Here is a 25,968-nt window from a genome sequence, read left to right as displayed (position 1 = left end):
TTTAGGGTTCCTGTGCACGACGGGCAATAAACGTAACTCCGCTTTGACTGTTGAGAAGAAGTCTGCTTTAGAGCTTGCATCAGTGTGGGTTCTGCAAAAGTGCGCATCGAGGGCACATATAAGAAAAAAATTTGTATATATATATATATATATATACCGGTATGTGTGTATATTCTTTTTATAATTTTTATATGTTAGGTTGACTATTTTATTAAGGCTATAATGAACATACTGCGATGTCAAGATTGCAATGCACGTGTGTGTGTGTGTGTGTGTGTTGTTTTGTTCATACAGGACATCATTCAAACTGCAAGTGTTTCCTTATATTTGTGTACACTCGCAATAAAACGCATTGTGCTTTTGTTAAACTATAAACTCTTGTCAAACTGTAACCTACAACTGTCACCCAACCAAAATCTCTCACACACACACACACACACACACACACACACACACACACACACACACACACACACACACACACAGTTTAAAAGCAAAAAAAAATTATCCAACCTCATTTAAAACCAGTCTGTCGGTGCCATCTTTTGGACATTCATCATATTGCATTGGTTTTAATTTCTTGTCCTCAAACAGAGCAGTAATCTGTTTATTTTAAGCAGCAAAGATCAGCAGCAGGAGTCCGATTTCATTTAAGAACAATAGGCTATTGAACTCACAATTCAAGCAATCCACATCAGCAATATAGAGCCAAATCATGAAACTAAAAAGCGCACTGTTGAGACAAAGATAATTTTACTTGCCCGACCTGATTAGAACATGGGGAAAAAAGAAACAAAATCCTGATTATAACATTTATTGTAAGCTGCTATCGATAGTGCATTATAAATACATTACTCACGGTAACAATGTTGCGAAGCACTCACAAAATAATCACAGTGAACAATTTAAAAATGGGGTGTTTTCATATTTTCTAACATATGATACAGTTAAGCAACCTCACACGACGAGTCCTCTTTTCATGAATACCACCATCACAATTGAAAATGTGACATTGATTTCATACAACAGTTCAATAAATGCGTAAAATTAGTCACTTACACTTTAGATGCAATGTTCCTGTTTTTGTTCTGTTTCAGCAGCGAAAATAGTTAAACAAAGATCACAGCAGAACCATCGCGCATCTCACAGTGTTTTTTCATTAGTGAATGATTCCGCATTTTGAAAGAATAGCTTGACTCAAAGATTCAATGATCAATCAATAGACATCTGTCTCATTCATGAATGACTCAGTCGTTCGAACGACTCGTTTGAACGAATGAATCAATGACTCGCTCATTAAGACGGTCGCCTGGCGACACCTAAAGGAGGTTTAGTGTTATGTTCAAAAGTATAGCCTATCATTCTTTCCAACGATCGTTAATTAACTTATATTTAAAACAATCTCATAACATTATTTAATGCATTGTTATTTTTCAGTTTAAAATATTTAATTTGATCAGCCACAGGGTAACTGTGTCCCTATATAGTGTCTTATTATTCTAAATAATTTAATTTATTGATCAAATTTAGAAATTAAAAATGAAATATGAAGCATACATTTAATAAGAGTAGGGGTGTGACTAGGTACAGATATTAGGCTACAATATACAGATTTAAATATATCATCGCGCTCCACCGTCGATTTGAGATTGCAATGCGTGTGTGTGTGTGTGTGTGTGTGTTAAAATAATTTAGTTTAGTTAGAGAACGGGCACTAACCTATTAACCTGAACGTGTCCGCTTAATAAATCGCGAGTTGAACGAGAGTCGCAGCAAAGATCAGTCCAATTTCATTAATCATCATGGGTGAAGAGCTGACTGAAAAGATGATGACGGAATATTTTGTGTAAAAACGACTATTTAAGCGAATCTGTCATTGTACTGTTTTGTTGTTTTCCATTAAGAATAATAGGCTATTGAACTCGCAATTCAAGCAAGAACGCGTTCACGGCGAGAAACGAGCAGAACAGAGTGAATGTTTGTTCATTCCTACTGGACGTCCAGTACTTACTTTCGCTTTTAAGTTAGTGATTTAAAAGCCCCCGCCGGTGTCGCACGTCGATTAACCGGTGGGAAAATATCCTCACACAGTCACCCTAATAAATATATATTTATGTTTGAACTATTTTGATCTCATTTAGACCTTTCATGCTGGCATTGACTGTCATACATCACTAGAGGGCAGTATAGCCCTATGTATGACTTGATTTTTATTAAATAGCCCTATTCTGGCCTATTCTGTTGGTCTGAGCTAATGACTGTAAATTAGAAAGTTGTCCGTCTCAAGGAGAAGAATATATATAGAGATTTTTGTGACTAGGTAAAACTAACCCCCCCCTCTTGTGTCAAAAGTATCTTGAAAGTGACACACTTCCTGCTGCCAGTTGGTGGCGCTATAACTTTGACTCACAATAGTCACATCCATGTGATCGGCCTCTTACAACAAACACACTGCTGAAGTTTCATCAAGATCAATTAATGTATGAGGATGTTATAACACACTTCCTGTTTCCAATATTCGCCATAAATTAGTTTCCTCGCCACGGCCAAACCGTTTGAGATATCAAAAATCCCCTGGCAATTTATCATCCTCCATGTCTTGACTTCATGCTGACCGAGTTTCGTGGTCATCGGATGAATTCTCTAGGAGAAGTGTTTCAAATGCCAGAACATGCGTTTTCATACAACCCATAATAGCCAACTTCCTGTTGGGCTGGCGTAAAACTTAGAGCACGAAAGTTGTTCGGCCCGATGAGATCTATAAGTGTACCGAGTTTCATATTATTACATGCAAGCGTGTTTGATTTATGGACATGTTTTCGAATCCCATTCCAGGGGGCGCTGCCGAGCCCCCCTGCCACGCCCGGGTCCCAGCTTCAGTCCGGCCCTGATGGCCGCGGGTTCTGACATTTGTGCAGAGTTTTTGAGCATGTTAAGGCCCCCAAAAGTGCCCAAAAGGTAGTAAAATAATAATAATAATAAAGAATAATAATAATAAAGAATAATCCTAAGAAAAACAATAGGGCGTTTTCAAGGCTTGGGCCCTAATTAAAGCTGCAAGCAGCGATTGCGGGCCCAAGCCTAAAGGCACCGGGTGGCGGTGCCACCGGCTTGGGCTCTCCATCGCTGCTTGCAGCTTTAATTATATATATATATATATATATATACATACATACATACATTCATGGCCAAAATTGTTGGCACCCCTGGTAAATATGATCAAAACTGGCTGTAAAAAATAAATCTGCATTGTTTATCCTTTTGATCTTTCATTCAAAAAATTGCCAAAATTCTAACCTTTCATTGAAGCAAGAGAATTGAAAGTGGGGCTAAATCACATTATGAAATAAATGTTTTTCTCCAAAACACGTTGGCCACAATTGTGTGTATGAGACGAAGAACCATATAAGTCCATATTTTCAAATTTTGAATAATACATTTTTTTTATTTGGACTCTTGATTATAATTATTATTATTTTTTTTTTTTTACTTGAAGATAGACAACAAAAGCTTCCCAATTCTAATGAGATAAGTTTTTTTAGTATCAATCTTAAAAATAAAAAGTTAGAGTAATTTACATTTCTGGAATGTGGAAGAACAGTATATGTCCAGTTAATGTGGAATAACAGTATAAGTCCAATTCATCATATCACTTTAAACCATTTATCTACTATCTTAGTTTTAATACAGTAACAGAACATTAAAGAAAATATTAAGCATTTCTTTCTTTCAATTTATTTTATTTTTTGCCAACGTAAATCACAGAACAAAAACACGGACAAAACAGTACGAACATTGAACAATACATAGGTATTAACAAAAATAATTTTTTGTTCCTTTAACTTTTATAATACATTTCATAAATAATTACCCCATTCATTAATTCACTAAATAAATAGATACCTATATATTCCTATTATACATAATAAAATAAGGCATACAAGATAAGCTACAACTACTATTATGATTAATTTTACACAATATATCCCACCTTACCCTGCACATAACCAACACATACTAGGCTACTCTCCACATTCTAATGTCCCATAAAATTCTTGGGCCTCCGCTGGCATGTAGGCTATCATTTTCATTAGGTCACAGTGCTTCTCCTTCTTGATGGGCAGAGGGTCATTGTAAGCACGAGCATACGTGGTGAAGAACAAGGGAGCTGGAGGTGGTTGATTCTTCCTTTGTTTGGTGATCAGCCAGGTCTTCCATCCCTCGTAGAGGCTGTGGTTTCCTTTTGTGTGGACACACCATGGATCAGCAGCTGAAATTCAATTCATTCAACAAGAAATTCAATAAAGATTTTTTTTTCATGCACATATCCCCAACACTGTTAATCTCAGAAAACAAACTCTTTAGTTTTTTACCTGTCACTTTCAACCACATCATGGATGTGATTAGGAAGCCAGGTGGTCGCTTTAATGTTGCATCAGGGAGCTGCCTGAAGTCCGCACATTTCATCTCAATTACTTGAAATGGATGCTGCTGCCTGGCTCCACGGATCATCTCGGCTACATCGCTGGGAGTGTGGAGTGTGGACACCTTACGCCTCTTGTCCAGCGTGGCAAAGGAACGGTCACAGGGAAGGAAGGAGTGACCAGACACCATGAACTTCTGCTCTATCTGACTGAAGTACCCTCTAGATACGAGCAGGGCCATGAGGTTTAGGACTAGCCAGTTGTTGTTCTGCCCACAGCATCGGTCACTATAGATGATGAGCTTCCGTTCTTTTGCCTGGACTAGGGGAGCGAAAGATGTTTCTGCCCACTTCAAAAGACAGCTTGCCACCTCGATGGAACCTCTGTGAGCGATGCCCTCATGCCAGAGCCACATTGTAGGAGGATCGTCAGTGCCCATCTCCTGGATACAGAGGTTGTAGTTGGCCAGCTGCCGTTGATAGTATACGTTGGAGTGTGTCAGGTTTGGCGTGAACACTACCCCCTGCATGTCGATACAAATGACATGGCAGTCATCATTGGCTTTGGCCCACTCTGTGTCAGCCTGCAACTGGGTGTACGCTTTTTCAGCTTTCCGGTGGTGAAGCTCACTCTCGGCTGATATCTTCAACCTTTCTCCATCTGTTGTAGCAGCTGTTAATTTTGAGAACAGGGCATCACATTTCGCACAAGTGTCACTTCTTGGCTGCCCAAAACTGAGGTTCTGCTGCTTGAAGAGGTCCCTATAGAGCCAGAACTTTGCAGTGGATGTTGGATTGTTTTCCTTGTACAGGCGGAACATGCGGAGCAGGTTTAAATCAGGGCTCAGGTACTCCCTCTCCACATCTCCCTTCATCCGTGAGTAGTGGTTCGGTTGGCGTGGGAAGCTCAGGATATGCTCTCTTATTCCCTCTCACTGCAGGATGAATACTATGAGGCCTAAAAAAAAACACACAACTCATGAACAAGGGAAATATAATAAACTATGCTGGTCTGTTTTGCACAATTGCATTGTTTCTGTGACAATAAAATTAATTTAATGTATAATTCTAAACTTTCCTCTAAACTATACGATTTTGTTTGTCACATACAGTCATTAAAGGGATACTTCAGGATTTAGCATTAAGCTTTGTATCAGTAGAAAACCTAATTCTTTTTAGTATTTTTGAATTACCATGCTTTCCTCCCTCATATCCCCCTGAGATGAAAGATTTATGTATTTTTTGTCTGGAAAAAGTCCTCAATGACGCAAAAATCGTCATTGTTTACATGCACACCTTTTGTTTCAATCTAACTGAATTCATTCCGATTTGTGAATCTGAATGTAGTGTTTACATGAATGCTAAACATGTGATCGATTGATGTGTGCGTTTTAGCATTGCAATCTGGGAGTTGTTGTCTTTCATCCCCATAAATCAAAAATACATTTTCTGGCTTTTCTCAGTCTAGAAGGCTCCAAATTCCAAATAAGATCATGACCTTTGTATCATGTTGTAATGATACAAAGAATAATCATACATCACATTTGCATAGCACTTTACCTCTGATATCGATCTCAAAGTGCAAAAATATGTTTCCTGACTGGGCAACAACAGTGAGCTTAATCCTAACCATTACGGTACATGCGTTATAGGGTGGCAAGGCACCAGACTCCCTATAATGCCAGCGTCCAGTGCACCATTAGATCAGGGAATGTTGTAGGGCAACTGATGCTGACATTGGTGCAGCTTTAAAAACTAACAGGACGAGAGCATGAGGTCCTTCAAGATTTTTTTTTTACTTACCTGTTCTTATGTTTTCCTCAGAAGTCCTCTAATGGAGACCTGACTTTAGCTACCTGCTCTGTTCCCTCAGACTGACTGCCTAACTTTTCTTGAATAACCTTTTCAAAGATAAGTAACTTTAAATAAATATGTAATGGACAATGTATCTAATTAAAATCATGCATGTAATAAAAAGTTAACAAACGGAAAACGCTAGGCTATATAAAACTTGCCTGTAGGCGACTGTTGGTCAGTTGAAAGACTGACATAAATGTGAGCTTACAAACAGCAAGTCTTTGGCCTCCTTGTTGCACATGGTACTTGAAGGTATACTTCCTCTTAGTTATCTCAGTGTCAGGCCCACGTGGTCGCCTGCGACTCACCTTGTGCTAGAAGTAAAAAGACATTTACCATAGCGTAGTAGGCTAGCCGTCGTGTAGAGCTGTCAAGTTAAGGTCATTAAGTACGTGAGTAGGCTTTGGTTAGAAGAATGAATAAGCCAATGAGTATGCCTTTTAGGGCACCAATTCGCTGTGGTCTGTAATGCACATGGCGGCCTACTTGATGCAGATCATCAACATTTACAGTGATCAGGCACATGTGCAGTCTTAGTGAATTGAAGGCATACAGTAGTATTAAATTCACTGGTTATTTCATGGGCCTACATTGTAATGCATTGCATACTGTTGACATGATATGAATTGCTTACAGTAAGTTAGCCTACCTGCTCCAAACCAGAGAGAATGATAGCCTGTTGCCTCTCATAAGAGACAGCATAAAACTCTGTGAAGAGCTGGAGTTTTCTTTGGTCTGTTAGGCTTGAACACTGCCTGGGACACGTCTCCTTGCACACCTTGCCCTTAACAGAAACAAAGTCACATTAGCGGGGTTTTTTTTATAGCTATAGAACACGAGAGCTATTAGCAGCTATTAAGGTTACTAGCTAGAATATATAAAAGCTTACACAATCAATGCATTTTTTTATTATTACCTTTTTATTTTATTTTATTTATTTATTATATAACAATTAACAAACATAGCATAGCATACAATATTACAAAACAAAGTGTTGCATTAAATGGTAACAGGGGATTAAAAAATTATATCAAAATATTTTAAACGTCAATTTTATTTCATTTACCAATTTCAGTGAAGACATAAAGCAATCAAATTCTACTCTAAACATCTTAAAGATTGGGGATGAATTTACATATGTTTATGTATATATAATTCTGCCAGCAGTACGTATAACACAATCAATGAATGGTATAACATTAGCCTACGTGACGCAGCTGGGCTGGTGTTAGAGACGCACCTAAAGCGTTTCGATTCATTTCTCCGTGGTTATAGGGAGTAACGTTAGAGACATGCTTAAAAACATCCCCTGAATTTTAACACCCCCTAATTTTCTCAGCTTTCATTTCGACCCATTCATGACTTGATTCGCTAAACAGTCTGAGGTGTATGAACTTTAGTAACGTTAGACGCCCAGTAATATGCCCCTGTAACTAGCTACAAAGTAACTGGCTAGCCAGCTAACATTATCCCGCTAGCCAACGTTAGGGACATCAAACACAGCTAAAATGTTTCGATTAATTTATCCGTGGTTATAAGGAGTAGCCTACAGCATTTATTTCGACTCATTCATGACTTGATCCGTTAAACAGAGTGAGCTATATGAACTCTAAAGTTAGTAGACAACGTCCAGTAGCCTACACGCCCCTCTGACTGTAACCGCTAACTTTAGATACTTTGTATACAGTTCTTTCACTCACCTCTTTCGGTGGACTTTTTCCTCGTGTTTGCTCTCCTCTCCGGTTCACATATGGTTTCCCAGCATCCCTTAAATACTTCCTTGCTCTGTCCTTCCATTCATAAATGTTCGTTCTCCTTTTTTTGCCGAGGTTTTGCCTTTTAATGTCCGCAGCGGACATGAAAGCAACCAGCGTCTCCATTTTTCGTTAGTGGACATAAACGGTTTTTCCACGTGAGACTATTTTAAAATTTAAAATACAGAGTTTTGGTCGCGGGAACACCCGCCCAAAGTGATTCTGTATACAAAGTGGCACACATACATTCAAGTCACATGGTTATCTCAATTTTTGTTTTTTTGGACATATATGGTTGTTCGTCGCATGAACTCAATTATTGGCACCCCTTTATTAAATACTTTTTGCAACCTCCTTTTGCCAAGATAACAGCTCTGAGTTTTCTCCTATAATGCCTGATGAGTTTGGAGAACACCTGACAAGAGATCAGAGACCATTCCTCCATACAGAATCTCTCCAGATCCTGCAGATTCCCAGATCCATGTTGGTGCTTCTTCTCTTCAGTTCAGCCCACTCATTTTCTATAGGGTTCAGGCCAGGGACTGGGATGGCCATTGCAGATCTTGGTTTTGTGCTCAGTGACCCATTTTTGTTTTGATTTTGATATTTGTTTTTGGATCACTGTCTTGTTGGAAGATCCAAACATGGCCCGTTATAAGATTTCTAGCCCCGGCTGTTAGGTTTCGATTTTTTATCTGTTGGTATTTGATCCAATCCATGATGCCATGTATCTGAACAAGATGTCCAGGACCTCAGGCAGAAAATTAGGCCCACAGCAGTAAAGATACAGCAGAGTATTTCATTTTACACATGGGGTACTTTTTTATCCCTGTGTGCACCAAACCCATCTTAAGTGTTTGCTGCCAAAAAAGCTATTTTTTTGTTTCATCCAAAACCAAACCAAAATCACACACACACACACACACACACACACACACACACACACACACACACACACACACACACACACACACACACACACACATATCCCCCCTCCCCACACAGACAGACACACACACAGAATGGCAGAGAGACAGACAGAGAGAGAAAAAATACACATTCAAACCACAATATCTGACTTTCTGTTGGTCGGCGCTAGAGTGTAAATTAGAAAGTAGTTTGGCTTGATAAGATCAATATACACGCTGAGTTTTGTAACTGTAGGTAAAACTATAACTAAGTTATAACACACTTTATGCATCCTTTTTTAATCATAAATTCGTTTCCTCGCCATGGCCAAACTGTTCAAGTAATCAAAAATCCGTCCGCAATTTAGCATCCTCAATGTCTTGACTTCATGCTGACCGAGTTTCGTGGCGATTGAATGAATTGCCTAGGAGGAGTGTTTCAAATGCCAGAGCAAGCGTTCTCCGATCAACCCATAATAGCTGACTTCCTGTTGGGCTGGCGTAAAACTTGACCCAGGGAAAGTTGTCCGGCCCGATAAAATCTATGTGTACCGAGTTTCATATTAATTCATGCAAGCATGTTTGATATATGGACCAAGTTTTTGGATCCCGTTCAAGGGGGCGCTGTTGAGCTCCCCTGCCACGCCAGGGTACCAGCTTCAGCCCGGTCCTGATGGCCGTGGGTTCTGACCCGTGTGCAAAGTTTCAAGAGTTTGAGCACGTTAAGGGCCCCAAAAGACCCTGAAACCTTGAAAAACAAACATTAAATCCCTCACACCCCACAGAGACAGAGAGAGGGAGGGGGGGAGAAAATCCTCCAGAAAATCCACATTCAAACCAAAATATCTGACTTCCTGTTGGTCGCAGCTAATGACTGTCAATTAGAAAGTTGTCCGGCTGGAGAAGAACAATATGCATAGCGATTTTTGTTACTGTAGGTAAAACTAATACCTGACTAAAGGTGGCGCTACTGAGCCCCTCACCACGCCCGTTTCTGAAACGTTGCACATGTCTATTAGACAATAAATGTGAAGTGTCTGTCGAGTTTCATGCAATTTCATGCATGCTAAAAGTCTCAAAAACATCAAAAAAGAATATTAAAGTTTGATGCGTTGCCATGGCAACAGTATTTAAGATATCAATAATCCTTTCACAGGTCTACATCTGCCGTGTGTTTACATTATACAGATGAAGTTTGAAGCAAATCGGGTAAAAATAAGAGGGTGAATTCAAAGCATTTTGAAAGTGACACACTTCCTGCTGCCAGTTGGTGGCGCTATAACTTTGACTCACAATAGTCACATCCATGTGATCGGCTTCTTGCAGCGAACACACTGCTGAAGTTTAATTAAGATCAGTTAATGTATGAGGATGTTATAACACACTTCCTGTTTCCTATATTCGCCATAAATTCGTTTCTTCGCCACGGCCAAATCGTTCGAGATATCAAAAATCCCCTGGCAATTTATCATCCTCCATGTGTTGACTTCATGCTGACCGAGTTTCGTGGTGTTTGGATGAATTCTCTTGGAGGAGTATTTCAAATGCCAGAACATGCGTTTTTAAACTACCCTAAATAGCCTTCCTGTTGGGCTGGCGTAAAAAGTAAAAGCACGAAGGATATATGAACTGATGAGATCTATAAGTGTACCGATTTTCATATTACATGCAAGCGTGTTTGATTTATGGACCAAGTTTTCAGATTGCTGTTGAGCCCTCCTGCCACGCCCGGGTACCAGCTTCAGCCCTAATGTTTGCCCTAATGGCCGCGGGTTCTGACCTGTGTGCAAAGTTTCAAGAGTTTTCGAGCACGTTAAGGCCCCCAAAAGTGCCCAAAAGAATGTGGCTACTGTAGGAGCACACCTGATCTCTTCTGGAAGCTGGTTCCAGCTGCGGCTGGCATAATAGCTAAAAGCGGACTCCCCTTGCTTTGAGTGAACCCTTGGTATTTCTAGTTGATGTGATCCTAATGATCTGAGTGATCGGTTGGGTTTATATTCAGTGAGCATATCTGCAATGTATTGAGGACCTCTTTGTTTAACTGAAGAAAGTTTTGGCACATCCAACTGTTTACTTCATCAATGCATTGGAACAGGGAGTCAATGGGGCTGTAATCGTTTGGCGATAGGGCTAAGTAGATCTGTGTGTCGTCTGCATAGCTGTGGTAAGAGATTTGGTTCTTTCTCATTATTTGGCTCATTGGGAGCATGTACAGGTTGAATAGGAGTGGCGCAAGAATTGAGCTTTGAGGGACTCCGCATGTCATGGATGTCCACTCAGACTTATGGTCTCCTATACTCGCATAATAACCTCTCGCTTCTAAGTATGACCTGAACCATTTTAGGACTATCCCAGAAAGCCCCACCCAGTTTTCCAGCCTGTCAAGAAGTATGTTGTGATCGACAGTGTCAAAAGCAGCACTGAGGTCGAGTAGTACCAGCACTGATAATTTGCCTGTATCAGTATTTAAGCAAATATCGTTAATTATCTTTATGAGCGCTGTCTCTGTGCTGTGATGCGATCGGAAACCAGATTGAAAATTGTCAAAGTATCCGTTTGAGCTTAAGAATTTGTTCAGCTGATTGAAAACAACTTTTTCAATGATCTTGCCAATGAAAGGAAGATTTGAGATTGGTCTATAATTGCTTAATATAGTCTTATCCAGATTGCTCTTTTTCAGGAGGGGTTTGACAACTGCAGTTTTCAGGGAGTTTGGAAAACTCCCAGAGAGAAGTGAGGCATTTACCACTTCTAGGAGATCTGCTTCTAAGCTGTTTAACACACTTTTGAAGAAAGATGTGGGAAGAGCGTCAAGGGCGCAGGTTGATGTTTTAGGTGCTGTACGGTTTCTTCCAAAATTTTGCCATCAATTTCTTTGAAATCAGACATAGTAACTACTTTCTCAGGTTGTGGTCTGATCTGTCTGACCCAAGTGCAACTCAGGGATGTGCTGATCACCTTTCTGATATTATTGATTTTCTCAGAGAAGAAAGAAGCAAACTCACTGCACTTGCTGTCTGAGAGCATTTCACTGGGAATCTGGCTTGGGGGGTTTGTCAGTCTCTCTACAGTAGCAAAAAGAGTGCGTGTGTTTAAGTTGCTGTTAATAATATTTGAGAAGAAAGTCTGTCTAGCTTTGCCTAATTCCATATTGAAAGCATGGATGGTGTCTTTGTAGATGTTATAATGGACTACAAGTTTTGTCTTCCGCCACATGCGCTCTGCTTTTCTGCATTGTCTTTTCCTATTTTGCACTGCTGTTGAGTTTCTCCAGGGTGCTTTTTGTCTACCACTCTTCCTGACCTTCACAGGAGCAATATCATCAATTACACTTTTGACTTGAGTTAAAAGAATCAAGGAGAAAATCAACAGAGTCATCAGAAATGCTTGGTGTTGAAGATATAGCCTTCAATAGTACAAAATATGTACTATGTATATAGTACTATGTATATAGTATATATGTATATGTACTAATAGTACACTAGTGTTCTCATTTAAGCATCTCTTCTTGACAGACACAGATCTAGCTTCAATGGCAGGAGAGATCAATATATCAAAGAAAATACAGAAATGATCAGACAGTGCTACATCCTTAATAACAATCGATGAAATGTTTAGACCCTTACTGATAAGTAAATCTAGAGTGTGTCCACGATTGTGTGTCGGTCCATGTACATGCTGAGTCAGATCAAAAGTTTTTAAAACCGTTTTGATTTCTTTTGCCATATGAGTCAGATCAAAAGTTTTTAAAACCGTTTTGATTTCTTTTGCCATATTGTTTTCTGCATTATCTATGTGAATGTTGAAATCTCCGGCAATAGCAAAACAGTCAAACTCTGAGGAAATGGTTGATAACAGTTCTGTAAAGTCCTCAGCAAAGGCTGAAGAGTATTTTGGAGGCCTGTAAACAATAAGTAAAATGCGTGGAGCACCTTTTAACACAATACCTAGATATTCGAAAGACGGGTAATTACCAAATGATATTTGCTTACATTGATAGACATCTTTAAAAAGAGCAGCTACTCCCCCACCTCTCCTACCCGCTCTGCAGACACTCAGTTAGGAGGGGATGTTTCATTGAGGACAGTTGCACTGCAGTTGGGCGACCCCTAGAGTCGCTGTGGAGTACTTGTATTTAACGTTACTGTCACAAATACCACTCGCGCAGAGCAGTCTGAACTCACGGCCTGATCCCCTCCCCCTGTATACTGGTACCTGTTCAGTAGGATGGAAGCTGTAATGAGTGGAAATAGGGTTGGGAATCGTAAGAAATTTTCCGGTTCCGATTCCGCCTAACGATTCAGGTTCCATTAAAATTATTTAACAACTAATAAATAAATAGTGGCAAGGAAAAAAGCACAATACTTAACTGAAACCATCCTTTTTGTGTTTATTACTTACTGTTAAATGAATTTAAAAGGAAATTAAATATTATGTTTAAATGAACACCTCTGAACCTGTATTCATTTTCTCTCTCGGTCTCTGCATAAAAGCTAGTTAGGGGCCAAGCACTGAAGGTGCGGGCACCTATTGTATCTGTTCCCGTTCCTATTATTATTATTATTATTCATTGTTCCGACTGGGAGTCTATGGCACCCCATAGAACCGCTTGCGGGAAAGTTATGAAATTTGGCACACATATAGAGGACAGTCTGAACTATCACCATAGCAAATTTGGAGTCTCCAAATCAATCCCTCTAGCGCCACCAACTGTCCAAAGTTTCACTCATGTTTATGCTAATAACTTTTGAACCACAAGGGCTAGAAACAAAATTATTTTTTCCTCTGATTCCTGAGCTCACGACGATTCGACTGCACCCTATGACGTCATTTTCCTTCATAATAGTTTTCCCGCCATTTTGAATTTTCTGAAAAACCTACTTTTTAGAACTCCTCCTAGGCCGTTGCTCTGAATTTCACGAAAATTGAACCAGATCATGACGACAAAAAGTTATGGAAATAAAGTTGATTTGAATAACCGTTCTCGAATACCGCTAAAATAAATTTTACGTAGCGCTTGCAAAAACAGACGTAAGGCTGTATCTTCACAACGCTTTATCAGATTCAGACCAAATTTGGTACATGTCATCACAAGCATGACCTGAGGCTACATGCTGCGTTTCGGTGCAGCGCCACCTACTGGTCCGGAGATATGAAGAATTTATGTTTTTGCTTATAACTTCTGAATGGTTTGTCCAAAAATCAGTGGTCTCGTTAGATTCAGGGCGTCATGCTGAGTTGACTGATATCCAATTTTCCCATATCGGCCATTTTGGCTGTCGGACATTTTGAATTATGTGCTAAAATGCTGTATTTTATGAACGCATGAACGTATCGTTACGAAACTCAGTATGGGTCATCAGTACAAGGCCCTAAAGGTACTCAAAATATTATGAGACAGCGCCACCTTTTGGTCAAAAGTGATAATGAAATTTCCAAAAATGCTAATAACTTTTGAATAAATTTGCCTATAGTAATGACACTGATCTCAATAGATTCCTTGGGTTATGCTGAAAACATAGATACCAATTTTGCCATAGTCAGTCAAACTTCCTGTCCGCCATCTTTATTTTCTTTTAAAACCTACTTTTTCAAACTCCTCCTAGACCGAACGTCCGATTTTCACCAAAATTGGATAGTGTCATCTCCAGACCGTGCCGAGTAAATGTTATGGATTTCGTGCCGATAGACGAAACCGTTTTTGTATACCGCAGTGGCAAAGTTGAGGCATGATGCCAAAATGACTATTCAGGCTTTATATCTGCAATGCCTTGACATATTGACACCAAACTTTGTATGTGTCATTGTCACTTCACTCTGACCACATCACATCAGTTTCGTAACTGCGCCACCTATTGGTTGAAAGTGATAATCATATTTTTAGTTAATGTATGTGATTTTTCAACTATTTTGCCAAAATTCATCTTTAAATGTCTTCAATTGCTCCTTGCTGCAGTTGGTCTCTCTCACTCCCAGCCACTTTGGCATGTCTTGTCGTCTTGCTTGCGCTTGGCCCCGGTGATTGCTGCTTGCAGCTATATTTGTAAATTATATTCGTATTTTATACTCGTAAAAATGCCCCGATACCAACAACCGATACCAGGCAGCGTGTGTACAGTGTTTGTGTCCAGACAAAGAAACACTGACAACAGAAATTATAATGGGGATAAAAAGAAGGCTGTTTATATGAAGTAAATATATGTTATTATTGAAATATTAAACAGAATATAGTAACGCCTATAGCTTTGGTGTGCGTGAGCTGATAAGAGAAAAACGCGCAGTGGATTGAGCGCGTCAGACGTCAGTGGAAAGTTTGTAGTTCAGTCGGATGTCAATGGCAAAGAAAGTAAAACGAGGCATGTAGCTTATTATTAACGTTAACTGACCAGAGAGAGAGAGAGAGAGAGACAGAGAGCGCAGCTTCTGTTGAATGCTCTTGATTGCTGATCGTTCACTCAGCACGTGTTATTTGGATTAAAACTAAATCGTATAGGCTATGTAAGTAAACATGAACTGTTACCTTATTTATATTTAAACTTCAAACATCCAAAGCGCGCGCCCCGAAAACCAGCATCTCAGCGCGCGAATACTGAATGGAAGTTTTTCACGTCTTGCGCTTGTAAGGATGAATTCACACAAAACTATGTCAAATAGTGGGAATTTTTTTTAGACATATTGCTCCTACAGCCCCCTTTGCGACCCCCCCCCCCCCCCCCCCCAGGCTTTGCTAGGTACAATTCTTGCATAGTGTGCCTTTAAGTACATACAGAGTGTTGCTGCTATATTGGCCTTTCACTCATTCCTTGTGTCTGTGTCCAGGTGCTGTATCTCCTCGGTCAGCTCCAGAGTAAGCCTGTGGCACAGGAGAAGCGGGAGGAGGTGTCCAAACGGGAGCAGGAGCTGATGCAGCGTCTAAAGTTTCAGGTATGAATGTCTCCAACTCTCCATACATTACATGTATTCTTACGTAGATGTCAACCAATATTGTTTTTTAATTTTACTTTTTCCTGATGGATATCTTTAGAGAACAGGGTGGCCAATATAAACCTGATATACATTGCACTCTAATTTAAATATGGTAAATACACATGGAATAAAATTTCTGAAATGAAATGTATTTTTAAGTAACATATTTACTAAATTAGAAATGCATCATTTTAAAAAGGAACTGTATGAAAAATTAAACTTTATATAAAGAGAAAATCTGTAAAATAAACTTATGGCAACTTGATTCTGTAATCCTATTGTACTGTTTTTCACAATGAAATGGTTAAATATGGGTGGTAAAAAAAAGTAAACTCTAACTAATGCAGTAATCTGTTAAGTCTGTGAGCACTGTGAATCATATTTTTCCAAATCAAGACAAGGTAATGTTCATTTTACTTGAAGTACAAAGCGATTTGACATGAATACAACATAGTGGCCACTAGGGTTGGGTATCGTTTGAATTTTAACAATTTCGATTCTGCTTATCGATTCCAAATCACTTGATGTTCCATCAACATTTTCCGATTCCAATGAAGTTATATAAAGATACCCTTAGATATCATACACATTTCATCTTATTGCAAAACATTTAATTGTAGCTGAATATCTTTAACAAAAATCAACAAGCTAAAGAACACTTACGCAAGGAACGTTTGCCCGTGGTTTAAAAATACCATAGAAAAACATCTAACCTAACTAATATCAATTTCAAGCATTATTAAAGACAAGGAAGAACAAAAAAAAAATTTAGCAATCACAGCAAATGGATACAACTGATCAAAGATACGATCGAAATAGTGTTTTCAGGTATTCAGCTACAGAAACTGTAATCAAATGTAAAATAATACTACACTTTATAAATAAAATATACATCACAAATATAGCAAGTGAATTTTAATAGCAAGTGAATTTTCTTAGTCTTTTGTTGTTTGATTAGTGTTATTAAAGACTGCAGCAGGAATATTAGACTGCTGTCACTTTAAGAGTTGCCCAATATAGTTACACATGCCTGCAGCACTGAAAACAGCGCACGAGTCATCTCACATTTGAATGGTTTAAAGTCATATTGAAATGTTCGCCGGGGGATCTAAATAAAATTTTTATAGCAAGTATCCGATTCTTAACCTCTAGTCGATTCCCAACCCTAGTGGCCACCTGGATAAAGTGCAGCATAGTGTGAAATCAAGGATTTAAAAATTGTCGATCATGCGTGGCCAGTGACCACTGAACTCTCCTTTCTGCATCGAATTCACATGGACCGTCTGTTTTGCATAGTTTACATGTTTTTATGCATTTAAAACATTTAAAAAAAATGTATGGTCTGCTTTGTCACAGGAAGAGGAAATTGGAAAACTGCGAGAACTGGATGATCAGAACCAAAAACTTAAGAATGAAAATGAACAATACAAGCAGGTATAAGCCTTTTCGCTCACAAATTCATACCATAATTTAGCAAAGTGAGAACTGAATTTTATGATTGAGTTTTCCATAAGTTGTGCTTGCCAATTTCTGAACCTTGAAAACTTTTGTTTTGGGGGCGGATCTCCACAGAAATTACTTCTGGCCCAGCTGACCAGTGCAAAGAAAGTCCTTTCTTCTGTGAATGAGTCACCGGATACATCTTTTGAATATGTTCCACCTAAGGTAAACCTGCATTTTTTTTTTTTTTTTTTTTTGGAGAGGGAAAAAAGGATTTAGAGATCTATTCTGACCACTGTCTTTCCTCTCCCCTACATCTAGCCTAAACCCAAAAGCTACTCCACTGCTCGGGCACGTCAGCAAGAACCCATAGATCTTGATGAACTCATCTCTCCATCAGAGTCTGAGAAAGAAGAGGACGAGTGGCGTCCAGAGAAAAACGACAGAACGCGACGAGGCTCCAAGAAGTCAAAAATTAATGGGGTGAGTTTTTGAGATCTCTCTCCCTCTCCCCCTCCAGAGGTCTGTTTCTCACAGAAATACTTTTTTTTTTTTTTTTGCTTGCAATAAGCTGCATTTTATTGCAAGGATAATTAAACACACATACATGTACGTTTCACCTAGGCACAGCGGGTGCACACAAGAAAAAAAAGAGAAAAAGCACGGACTTACTAATTATGAAACTTTGATGTGGTTGAACAGGCACAAATTCCTCTGGAACTCAACATAAAGCTTCAAAACAAAGTTTGTGCAGTTGCACAACTATTTACATAAATATATTCTCAGTACGAGTTATGAAGGAAGAGAACAGCATCGACAGTTGGTTTCAACGCGTCTGCCTCTGATGGCTGTGTTGTGACCGAAATAGTGCGGCGGGCACTATTTTTGTTTTTACAAAACAGTTTTGTAAAATAATATTTGATCAATTTATTGATTAATCTTTTTACAAAACAGTTTGTGGTACTAAAGCCCTATACAAACTATATGTATAGTCTGCCTATATAATTTTTCTTAGCTACAAACCCGAGGCTATTCATTAAACATTAAACCGAAGCAGACCTCTAATCTGCACTACAAGCAGTGCTGGGTAGATTACTTGCATTACTTGGTTACTGATTCCAAATTACATGACAGAAATTGTGGTTGGTAACGTAGAAAGAAAATGTATTCTATTCTTTATCAGCAACATGAGTTGCATTTAATACTAAATTGTCAGGGTTTCCCAGACTGGGGTTTGTGGTGGAAATTCAGGGGTTTGTGACTTTAATGAAAAGTTATTAAGTACGGTAAAAGTACGTTACATTCTTTCAGCAGTCAGTTACAGGCCTAATATACTGTAGGCTCAAAGATGGCCAAATAAAAATATTTTTAGGTTAACAATTTATTTATATTAAGTTATATTGTTCCCTGTTTGCTATGTCTGCTGGAATGTTAAAATAAATATTTTTAAAGTGTTAAATAAATATTTTTAAATGTTAAATAAATATTTTTAAATTGTAGTTTTGTATTTAGATTTTTTTTCTTCTTTGAAAAGCACATTTTGACTGATTTCTCCATTGGTGAGATAAATGGGACATTTTTTTCTTTTCAATCTCGTTCGGTATTCGTCAAGTGTTTCATTATTCCTCTTCGGGTAAAAATGTATTTCGGTGCATCTTGATATTTTTTCTTTAAAAAAAAGTAATTTATATGCATTTTCTGGTCTAAAATAAACTCACCATGGTGCCTTGACAATTGAGTTCATTTTCGCAGCTTATTGCGCTTAAACGGACAAATGCATTTTTTTTTTAATTTTTTTTTCAAAATGCTGTCGTAAGTATCCTCGTAAACAAGGTTGGTTATGTCTTAAAGGTAGGGTAGGTCAGAATTGTCTAAAAAAAACTTTTATTCAAATTTGTTTAAACTGTCTTTATATACCAATGCATAATTAAAATGCAAGTACTCTGAAATAGAGAGTAAAAAATAAACACAGCTCATTAATTCCATTCACTCCCACCTAAAAACGGGTGCGCGACTGCGCGCACGTGGGCAGAGCCAGTAATAGCGGCGGTAGTCATGGCGACGGAGAGTGACAGTCGCGCAAGCCAATCCTGTGATTCGTCCCGAATGGAAATAATGAGCTGTGTTTAATGAAGATTAAACGGTCTAGAGTCACTCGATTTTTATACTCTTTTTATCAGAGTACTTACATTTTAATTATGCATTGATATATATAGAAAGTTTAATCAAATTTGGTAAAAAGTTTTTATATAAATCCTACCTACCCTACCTTTAAGTGAACATAAACAGTTGAGAAAGAAAACGTATCAGTATATTGGATCAGTGCAATCACTAGACTTGAAAAATACCTTTCATTGGTATCTTTACTCTACTGTATTTGTGCTACTGCTTGTATTTTTATTTCTTATTTTACTGATTGTTTACTGACTGTTTATGAATTCATTTCAAAATTTGAAATCAAGCTTCCTTGTTTGGTGTAAGCTATTGCATAAATTACCCCTTTGTAAAAACACAAATGCATAGATTGAGCAAACATTTAGGTTAGATAATTGTATTGAGAATTTCATTTTCCAAAATAAACTTCATTCACTGGTTTAATTGATAATATTTAAATTACAATACTTGGTATTTGGGCATTCAGTCGTGTGACATTGTTCTCTGCATGAAGTAATGTCTGGCACAGTTGCTGCTTATACTTATTTTTTAAATGGCATTAAGTCATTAATTTTAGTTGATTTTAGATATGCTATACTAAATTTTAACGTAAAATAAGAATAAAAATTAATGTATACATATATACTGAAGTTGTGGAAATGTCTTGGTAAAAATCTGTATGAACCCTGTAATTAAACCTCTATTTTGTGGCTTTACTTTTTTAGCGAGGCATTTATGTGTATGATTCTGTCTCCTCTAGTGTGCATGTCGGGGCCGCTGTGTTAACAAGCTTTGTCGCTGCCGCAAGGGAAAAATTACATGTGGAGAAAACTGTCTCTGTGACCATGAAAAATGTCGCAATATGGAGAACCAGAATGTGGTTAGTAGAATGTTCTTTTAAAGAGCCAGGGGTTGTCGGTTTACTCTGTGAATGACCAGGTCCTCATCTCATTTCTTCTGCCATTCTCCTCAGGATCATGCTGAAACAAGAGAGGTGTCTAAGGAGCCGGCTGCTGCTCCGGAGGACCCCACAGCAGTTAGCGCTCTAGATTCCACATTTTTCAGACCTCCTAGTGTGCCACCTACTAAAAAGGTAAGACCAAGGGTGACATTTTTTTTGTCTGACCATTTCTCTTTCTGAAGGAATGGTTTATATGGAAATGCAGAAAATATGGCAGAATAAGAAAAAGCAGACTTAATGTTTGAGCAGTGGTGGGCCGTCAGGGCCAGCAAGGCCTTCTCTGCTGGCCTAAACACTATCAGAATCACTGATTTGCACTTTAATATATTTTTTTTATGAATGAGTATTAAATTATTCCCAATAGTCCATTCTCTTAAAGGGATACTCCACCGTTTTTTCATATTAAACTGTTATTCCCTTAACTAAGACGAGTTGATACATACCTCTCTCGTCTCAGTGCATGCACTAAATCGCTCTGGCGCGCCGCGACACTTTGTTAGCACTTAGCTTAGCCCAGTTCAATCAATAGGGGCCAAGCAGAGAAGCTACCAAACACCTCCACGTTTTCCCTATTTAAATACAGTTACTCGAGTAGTGTAACTCAACCTAGGACGGTGAGACAAAACAAAACGTTGCGCTTTTTAAGCGTGTAAAATGGATAACTATATTGTATGGCGGAATACCATAGCAAGTGCTTGGGAGCACTTCGACTTGGCGCAATAAAAAAAAAAAAAAAAAAAAATTCCTGGCTCTTCCCAGCTTTATAATGAGAGTGAATGGGTGTCAGTCTTTGGAAGTCCATCAAAGCGCATCTATTCATGATTAAGGTGCTCGACACGGCTCTCCGGGGGTAAATAAAGGCCTTCTGAAGCGATGCGTTCGAGTTAGAAAAATATCCATATTTAAAACTTTATCGACTACAATAACTAGCTTCTGGCAGATGGCCATTTATATAGCGCTAGCTTAACTAGTGTTGACCTGATTGCCGCTCGTGCGGATTGATATTCCAGTATCATGACCATTAATTCATGTCCTTTGTCTGTAAAAATTTGTTAAAAGTAGTAGCTTTTTTTTTTCTACATAGAGCTATAATTTGATTTAATATTTATTGGTAATACATTAACTATCGCCGGCTAAATAGTAACTAGTACTGTAGGGCTGGGCGATATGGCCCCAAAAAAATATCACGACATTTTTTTTTATATCAGTCGATATCGATAATTATCGATAAATGTCAAATCTTTATTTATTTCAAGTTTAAAGACAGATTTTTACTCCTAAGTGAAAGCTGTAGAAACCAGAGCGTTGTGTTTTTAAACTACTCTTTATTGTCAGAACATATCATGACAAACACTTGCCAAACAGGTGAACATTCACAAATCCGAGGTAGAACATTCAAACATTTGACATTTTTCCTTAACAAAATAAATATCTTTATTTCAGTAGTATTAGCTTGAGTTAGGATGCAGATTTACTATATACAATTTATGTTCATTAACAAAAACAGTAGCCTAACATCTGTTAAAAAAATGTAACAACATTATTTTTATTTGGTAAAATGTAATATTCTTTAGTTTTATTAAAATTAACCATTGGTCATCCAGCATCATACATTTAGATCATAACCACAGATAAAATGTAGCTTTATGGTTTCTATGGTATTTATGAAAACCAGTAGCCTAAATACATTATTAAAAACTGTAATTATATTCCATTAGTCCTTACATTGTCTACATTAATAATATTATACAATTCAATATATATATATCCCACATTTCATGGTGCAGTTAACATTACTAGGCTAACGTTACAGTAACGTTAAATCCGTGGTAAATGATGGGAATGTGTAGACGGAGAAGCTTCAGACTGTATCGCTGCGCAGTGTTTCTGCTGTTCGTCAGCGCTGTTTCATCTGCCTTTAAACTGGTTTAAATCACTGAGACGTGTGTTCCTCGCTGAATTCAAGCGCTTCTCACTGGATCTCCGAGACCGATCAGAGTAAATGCGTCTGCTCGAGTGAGCTCGCGCTGCGCTGCCGTTTGGACTTTGAGCCGAGCGGATAAACGGTCCGTGTGGCGCGCGCGGTTCAAATGAGATTCGTTCCGCTTTTGGCGCAAAAACATTATCGAACATTTATCGAGCTCTTGATATCGTTTTATCGAGAAATTATATCGCGATAATTATCGTTATCGTTTTATCGCCCAGCCCTGCTCTTGAGTAGTTTTCGAGAAGAGTAATGTGTAGGCTACTTTTACTTAATACTCAATTACAAGTAAAAGTACTGGTGTCAAAAAAGTACTTATTTCAGCAATGTAACAGTACTTTTACTCGAGTACAAATTTTCAGTACTCTTTCCACCACTGGCTAATGTCTTATGCCTGGTTCAGATTACACGATTTTAGCCCGATTTTGGCACTATTCGTTTGACGTAGGGTGTCGTGGGGATTCGTAAACGACAACAGGCGTCGGGACGCAAGATTTGGTCGTTTCATCTCGTATAGTGGGCGACAACCTACGTCGCGTCTGCGATGCTTCATGACAAAAAGACTAGCATGTTTGATTTTTTTTCCCGGCCCTCCACGACGTGAGTGAGCGAGCGTGAGAGAGTGTGTGCTAGTATGTGTGTGTGCTAGGGTGACCACCTGGCTATATTGCTCTGTTGCCGGTCAGACCTGATTTCGCGGGACACGAGGGAGTTAACTTACTATTATTATACTAGGTGAATAAATATTGATTTTATATTAGATGTCTTTATTGCTAATAGGCTTTATAAAAATGTTAGTCTATGACAGCGCTGTGAACGTCACTAATAATATAAAACTCATTTTAACAGCATGGGTCTATTCAATCTAAATAATTAAGTGAAAATAATAATCCAATCGCTAAAAAGCACATTTCCAAATAAGCACATAAATTCCAATAGGAAAAACTAGAAAGATTAAATGCGTTCTTACCGGATTCAGTAGCCTATATTTTTGTGTCTTTTCCAAGCTTGATGGTGAAACTTCGGTGGCATACACCGCAATCTCCTTTTTTAGGGTCACCTGTAACTGGGTTTAACCATGTATATTTTTTCTCCCATTCCTTATACGAACAAAGATGAAGATTCTCGGGAGCTCCGGATAGATCCATTTTTCTGTTGCAGAATTTTTTTTTTTTCTCAGTGTTTGTTTCCCCGCTCTGGCTAGAACCAATAATAATGGCTGCGCATGTTCAGTGTTTTCTTATTAAATTTTTTATTGTAGAATTGTAATTTAAAAGGACGATGAAATAAAATAATGCAGACAAAATTAAAATGTGGGACACTGCTTATGACTTGCGGGACAAAGCTTCAAACTTCGGGTCTGTCCCTCACCCTAGTGTGTGTGTGTGTATACGTGTGAGAGTGAGTGCGTGTGTATATGACATATACTATGTGAATGTCTGCGTGTGAGACGGCACGCAATGACTGGTCAGAAAGCAACGTGTAGTCTGACATGTTTCTTGTCCACGACACAAGATTTTAGGAGTCAAAATCGCGTAATCTGACACAGTGACTATCGTAACAGACAAACAAAAATCGTGTAATCTGAACCAGGCATTAGCCAGCCATTTTGCCTAAATTCATCTTTAAATGTCTTCAATTGCTCCTTGCTGCAGTTGGTCTGACACTCCCAGCCATGTTGGCATGTCTTATCCTCTTGCGCTTGGCACTGATGATTGCTGCTTGCAGCTATATTTTTATGTTATTTGCTGGTTTTCAACAAAACTTGGTGAATTAACTACAGCCTATCACAAGTTAGAAAGAAAACTCAAAGCCAATCAGTTTAGCGATGTGTGTTCAGGAGGCGGGACTCCTGCGGGATTTTTTTTAACGATGACAAGCCGGAATGAAAACAAGCCGAAAAGAAATGGGAGTAACGAGGCTATTTTTAAAATGTAAGGAGTAGAAAGTACAGATAATTGCGTGAAAATGTAAGGAGTAGAAGTAAAAAGTCGGCTGAAAAATAATTACTCCAGTAAAGTATAAATACCCCAAATTTCGACTCAAGTAAGATAAAGTATTTGTACTTCGTTACTTGACACCTCTGAAACTGATCAAATATATATTTAAGACCATGCTCTAGCAAGTTGTGTTTTTATGGGAAGGAGGAGGCAGGAACCGGTGAACCTTCAACCCACTTTAATAATCATTTAAAATAAATGAACAACAAAAAAAAAAAGTAAAGGTGGCAGCCCCTCATGGACGACTGCCACACACAAAATAAAACGCAAACAAAACACAACACAACGTAAAGTCCAGGCCTGGTCCTCTCTCGTCCTTCTCTGTCGTCGCTCCTGCTTTTATGCCACCAAAGCTCCTCTGTGAGAGATACGAGACCGGTGCGTCACACAGTTGACGCTCATCGGTAATCACGCTATTTGATTTTATTTATTTAGAGGAGACTAAAATGCTAATAGGTTTTGGTCAAAGTACGACAATTTCTGAGAACAGCATATTTTTTATGATATAGGGTTTATGACCTACACTGCAGTCAGCCACCAGGGGCGATTTGAAATGCATCGGCTTTACTTTCAGGACTTGTGCGGCACACTTAGTTGCACCTTTGAGTTTACACATTGAGTCATTAAATTTAAAGTTTTGTTTAAAGATTTTTTTTATTATTATCTTGGCCATTCTTTGTCAATTGACCCTGAAAATAACAGCATACTGCTTTAAGAATGTCATGAATAATTATGTCAAGGTAATTAGGAGTAAGTGATGACTGTGTGTAGGCTATTCCTTTAGTCACTCTTCATTAAACGCACTTGTTTGCTGTGTAATAAACAGGAGATCGGAGACATGGGCTGCCTGCCTGCTGATCTGAAGCTTGAAAAAAAGCCAGTCGCTGCTGACAATGAGAGTGACAGCGATGAATCTGAAGCGATGAACAACACTTCCAGCTTCCTCCGGAGGAACAAGAGAGGCCTAAATAACTTCAAAAACAGCTTCTTCTCTGGCTGCACACCCATCCGTGAAGAACATTAGTAGTAGAATGTAATCGTTACGCCTGCTAATTATCTTGTCTTGTCTTTTTCATGTGGTTTAAATGTATACATTTGTTTGTTAAATTGGTAGTTTATCATTAATGGTAATTCATTTGAATTAATGGTTAATGCACTAACTAACAATATAAGCTGCACACGTCGTGAGTAATTTTAAAGACTTTTAAGCAATTTGCTTGTATGACATTTGAAAGTCATGGTTGTAGATGTTATTTCTATTAAAGTCTATTGACTTAATTTTTTATTTTTGTGGTGTTCATTTCATTAACATATTGCGGTTAAAATATCTAAATACACAATTACTTTTTCAATTCTGCCTGGAAAAAGGCTGTAATGTTATCCATGGTTAATTCCAATATTACATTGTTGGTGACGGGTGCATATTTTAGCCGAGTGCTGCAGACTTTTTCTGATTGTGTGAAAAATGAATATGGACTCACTTTGAAGGAGGGACTTGATCTACAGTCCAGAGTTAGGGAT

The 25,968-nt window shown here is 38.4% G+C and overlaps 2 protein-coding genes across 3 annotated transcripts in view; one reads left to right on the top strand and one right to left on the bottom strand.

The window, feature by feature from the left end:
- Window positions 1-25,731, top strand: part of kif4 (kinesin family member 4) — a 171,295-nt gene extending 145,564 nt beyond the window's left edge. For both annotated transcript variants that reach the window (XM_079584910.1, XM_079584911.1), the window contains 7 exons: window positions 15,762-15,866; window positions 17,265-17,342; window positions 17,481-17,573; window positions 17,670-17,831; window positions 20,263-20,382; window positions 20,476-20,595; window positions 25,274-25,731. In XM_079584910.1, the coding sequence (XP_079441036.1) occupies window positions 15,762-15,866; window positions 17,265-17,342; window positions 17,481-17,573; window positions 17,670-17,831; window positions 20,263-20,382; window positions 20,476-20,595; window positions 25,274-25,471 (876 nt within the window). In that variant the 3' untranslated portion in view covers window positions 25,472-25,731. The remainder of the gene's footprint in view (window positions 1-15,761; window positions 15,867-17,264; window positions 17,343-17,480; window positions 17,574-17,669; window positions 17,832-20,262; window positions 20,383-20,475; window positions 20,596-25,273) is intronic.
- Window positions 5,360-8,940, bottom strand: LOC306983983 (uncharacterized protein). The gene is made up of 3 exons (XM_079584915.1): window positions 7,981-8,940; window positions 6,930-7,064; window positions 5,360-6,594 (listed from the first exon to the last, which is right to left on the bottom strand). Exons 1-3 carry the CDS (start codon window positions 8,158-8,160, stop codon window positions 6,424-6,426), a joined length of 486 nt encoding a protein of 161 aa, XP_079441041.1. The 5' UTR covers window positions 8,161-8,940; the 3' UTR covers window positions 5,360-6,423.
- Window positions 25,732-25,968: the final 237 nt, after the last annotated feature.

The sequence above is a fragment of the Phoxinus phoxinus genome (assembly GCF_949152265.1).
Source record: "Phoxinus phoxinus genome assembly, chromosome: 17".
Taxonomy (NCBI): Eukaryota; Metazoa; Chordata; class Actinopteri; order Cypriniformes; family Leuciscidae; genus Phoxinus; species Phoxinus phoxinus.
This window is presented reverse-complemented; position numbering and strand designations above follow the sequence as displayed.